At 41.8% G+C, this 3,193-nt stretch overlaps 1 protein-coding gene across 1 annotated transcript; it reads right to left on the bottom strand.

Moving 5' to 3' along the window:
* LOC122330227 (cyclin-dependent kinase 19-like) lies at positions 1–3,028 on the bottom strand. Its single transcript, XM_043227079.1, has 3 exons — positions 3,002–3,028; positions 1,544–1,795; positions 1–1,212 (listed from the first exon to the last, which is right to left on the bottom strand). Exons 1-3 carry the CDS (start codon positions 3,026–3,028, stop codon positions 1,099–1,101), a joined length of 393 nt encoding a protein of 130 aa, XP_043083014.1. The 3' UTR covers positions 1–1,098.
* Positions 3,029–3,193: the final 165 nt, after the last annotated feature.

The raw sequence follows: 3,193 nt of genomic DNA, 5'->3' as shown, positions 1-3,193 counted from the left end.
AAAAAAAAAATAAATAAAAATCTCTTACACAACAAAAAAATAAAGATGTGTGTAATAATGCAGTGCACAATAGCTATGAGAGATGCTCTTTGTTCAGTCTTTAAAATATGCACGTTACACAAATCCAGCCTCTTCTCGACTGTCCGTACATGCAGGCAGCTCCCTTTACCGAGAGACGAGGAGGAGAGAGATAAAAAGGGGATTTTGCTTCCTATGTACAATTGCTTATATACTGTAGATGTCTCTATTTGATTTGTTTCGGGGTCGTCGAACGGGGGAATCTCAGGAAGCCTCGAGATGAGGTAAAAAGTCAAAAAAATAAACGCGATAGCTGCAAAGTTTAGATCGTGTTACGGACTACATATTAGACTGGTGTCCCACTAGTCACTTTTCAGTTGAATGAACATATCAGACAGATACAACATCTCACGCATTCACAGGGTCAAATTATTCCATGTCCTAACAACGCAACCCTCAGATCTACTTCATTTCACGAGTTGATCTGAGATGGTGTCCCAACCAGCCTCAACCACGAAAAGAGAACGGCGAGAACCCAAAATCAAATTTGTGGGTCGCACCATGCAGCTGTCACCGGAACACTGTAAATGGAGAGATCTGGTAGGTACGATGCCGGCCACTGGGATGGCAGCTTTAACGACCCGTTGCAAAAAGCCTCGTTTTACTTCGCTCTGCAGCTTTGACCCGAATAGCACTGCGAGACTGTTTTGGTTTAACGGTGGTGAAAGAAGAGTAAGCATGCTCAGCAGTCAGCAGACTATTAGGTTGGTGTCGGAGCTGGTGGAAGTTTTAATACAGTATGTTGAAAAACCGAGATGCTGCAAAGCCCAATCGTGGCTCTGGTTCTTCTGAGCAGCTCTGAGCAAAAGAAAGCGATTGTAAAGTTGTGCTTTGGTTGGAGTAGCATTTGCTGAGAATCGCGGGACGGCAGGCGGCTTTGCAAGGGAAGAAACGTGGGTTTGTCGGGACCATGTTACGGGAAAGACCCAGCAACTGATTTGAAGGACAACGCCGACTTGCCTGGCGTTTAGCTTGCGGTTAATATTTCTTTTTTTAAGTGCTTACGTATGTCTTTGAGTCTCAGTATCGATGAGACTGATGAGAGTGCTGAGATGAGGACGAGTATCCCATAGTGCTTTGCGACTGGGTAGAGCCTTGGACATTGCTCTGGTAACCAAGCCGCGAGCTGGAGTGCTGCAATGAAGAAAAAACTATGATTTATTGAAACGATCTAGTGTTTCGCATTGACCGAGTTTTTCTTGTAATGCTGAGCTGAACACAGCTAACTTGTATATTGTTACATAATAAACATTCATTTGGTTTACACGCATCGTCTGTTCAGCTCCGACTGTCAGATTGTGCTACACGCTACGCCAAGATGTGTTAAAAATTATTTATGTTAGTGATTACTGCTGCAAGTTTAGTCAGATTTAGACTTGGCAAGTATTCATCATTTTCCCAGTGTTCATACCCATTATCCAATCCAATCAGCAATGATGAATGAATAATGTCTGGCGCGTTTTACCTGGTAGTCTGTTTGAAGAACACTGGTTCCTGAGGTGCGAGGTTTTTTGTTTGGTGGCCCCTGTTCCTGTCCATGCTGTATGGAGGGGCCCGTGTTGGCCCCTGCGGCGCCCGATGTGCCGTTTGTCTGCGCCGAGCTCTGCTGGGTTGGAGCCTGCTGCGTCTGCGTCTGCGTCTGCGTCTGTGCAGCCGTCTGCTGGTGCTGCTGCGTCTGGTTCTGAAGATCACACAACACATCACGGCGCTTTGAATGCTACCTTTAATTATTAGACATTTAAAGCAGGACAACCATTTTAACATAAATTATTCATTTCAGAACTTCGCAATAAACTTTTGCAAAACCGCATTGAACGAGATTTTTTTCCTCATTTAAAACTGAACCGCGTTCCACTTTTGGCATTCGCTGAAAAATTATTCTGTTCGGAAGATGTTGATGTCACTTGTCTTTTCAATTTACGCTATTTTTTTACTTTTTATTATTTCCATTGCAAACACTATACAGGCTTTGTTGATGGATATTGAATGAATTCATTTGTTGCGATTGCTCGGTTTAATTGATTTATATTGACTGGCGCAATATCATATATATATCGTCCACTTCAAAGACACAGTCAGACATCTGTTTTAATCAACCAGTAATTTAAAAAGCCCTATTTTTAGCTCTGAAACGTAAGTTGCTGTAAAATATAGCTAGGAATACGTGTTAAAAACAAGCTAAGATATTTGTTGACATGCTGGGCAGCAACAGACTGTCAAAGCTTCGTTATGATGTTCACTTAAATATATATATTGACCAAAAAATTGCTCATGAATAATTTTGTGTTGTGTGTATGAAGGAGAAAAATGCATTTGTTTGCCTTTTGCCTGAATACATTTCATCCTTCAGTGACTGAGTCCATAGCTTAACAACGCTGCTATCTGAGCTCTTGCTCGGCACTCAGCTTCCCTCTTAGTTACACTGGAATGAGCAACATCACAAATGAGCATTAGAGAGTAGAGACTATAAGAAAGCAGTCATTTTAGCAGACGCTTTCATCTAAAGTAGCTTGCAGTACAGGGAAAATCTCCTTTAAGCACCGATGCCTCGCTCAAGGTCACAATGTCCTTTGAGGTTTTCAGACCTACGACATTGCTAAAGCCAGCTCTTCAACTGCGNTTAAATATATATATTGACCAAAAAATTGCTCATGAATAATTTTGTGTTGTGTGTATGAAGGAGGAAACGTTCCAAATGACCAAATTCATCAGGTGAAACTCACTGAAAATAAAAGATGTCATTTTAAGTAAATACGTTCTTAGCTTTTTTTTTTTTTTGTACATGCAAACCTTTTGTAAATCGGGGCTTTCGCGTGTCAGAAACCCAATCCACGTCCGTAGGCCTCTGTAATGCACGCGTGCTTCAGATATGTTTGCGAGGTTCATCTCAAATACACTCACAGCCGTCCTGAAATTGTGCTACCCAGAAGAGCAGCAGTTGAATGGGCATTACACGGTGCGGCCGAAGCCAATAAATGTAAAAGTAAATATTAGCTCCCTCCAGCACTGCAGATGTAAGATGGTTATTTTATGCTGTGTGTGTTTGTTTGTTTGCATTTGTTTGCCTTTTGCCTGAATACATTTCATCCTTCAGTGACTGAGTCCATAGCTTAAC

The sequence above is a fragment of the Puntigrus tetrazona genome, chromosome 24, assembly GCF_018831695.1.
Source record: "Puntigrus tetrazona isolate hp1 chromosome 24, ASM1883169v1, whole genome shotgun sequence".
Taxonomy (NCBI): domain Eukaryota; kingdom Metazoa; phylum Chordata; class Actinopteri; order Cypriniformes; family Cyprinidae; genus Puntigrus; species Puntigrus tetrazona.
This window is presented reverse-complemented; position numbering and strand designations above follow the sequence as displayed.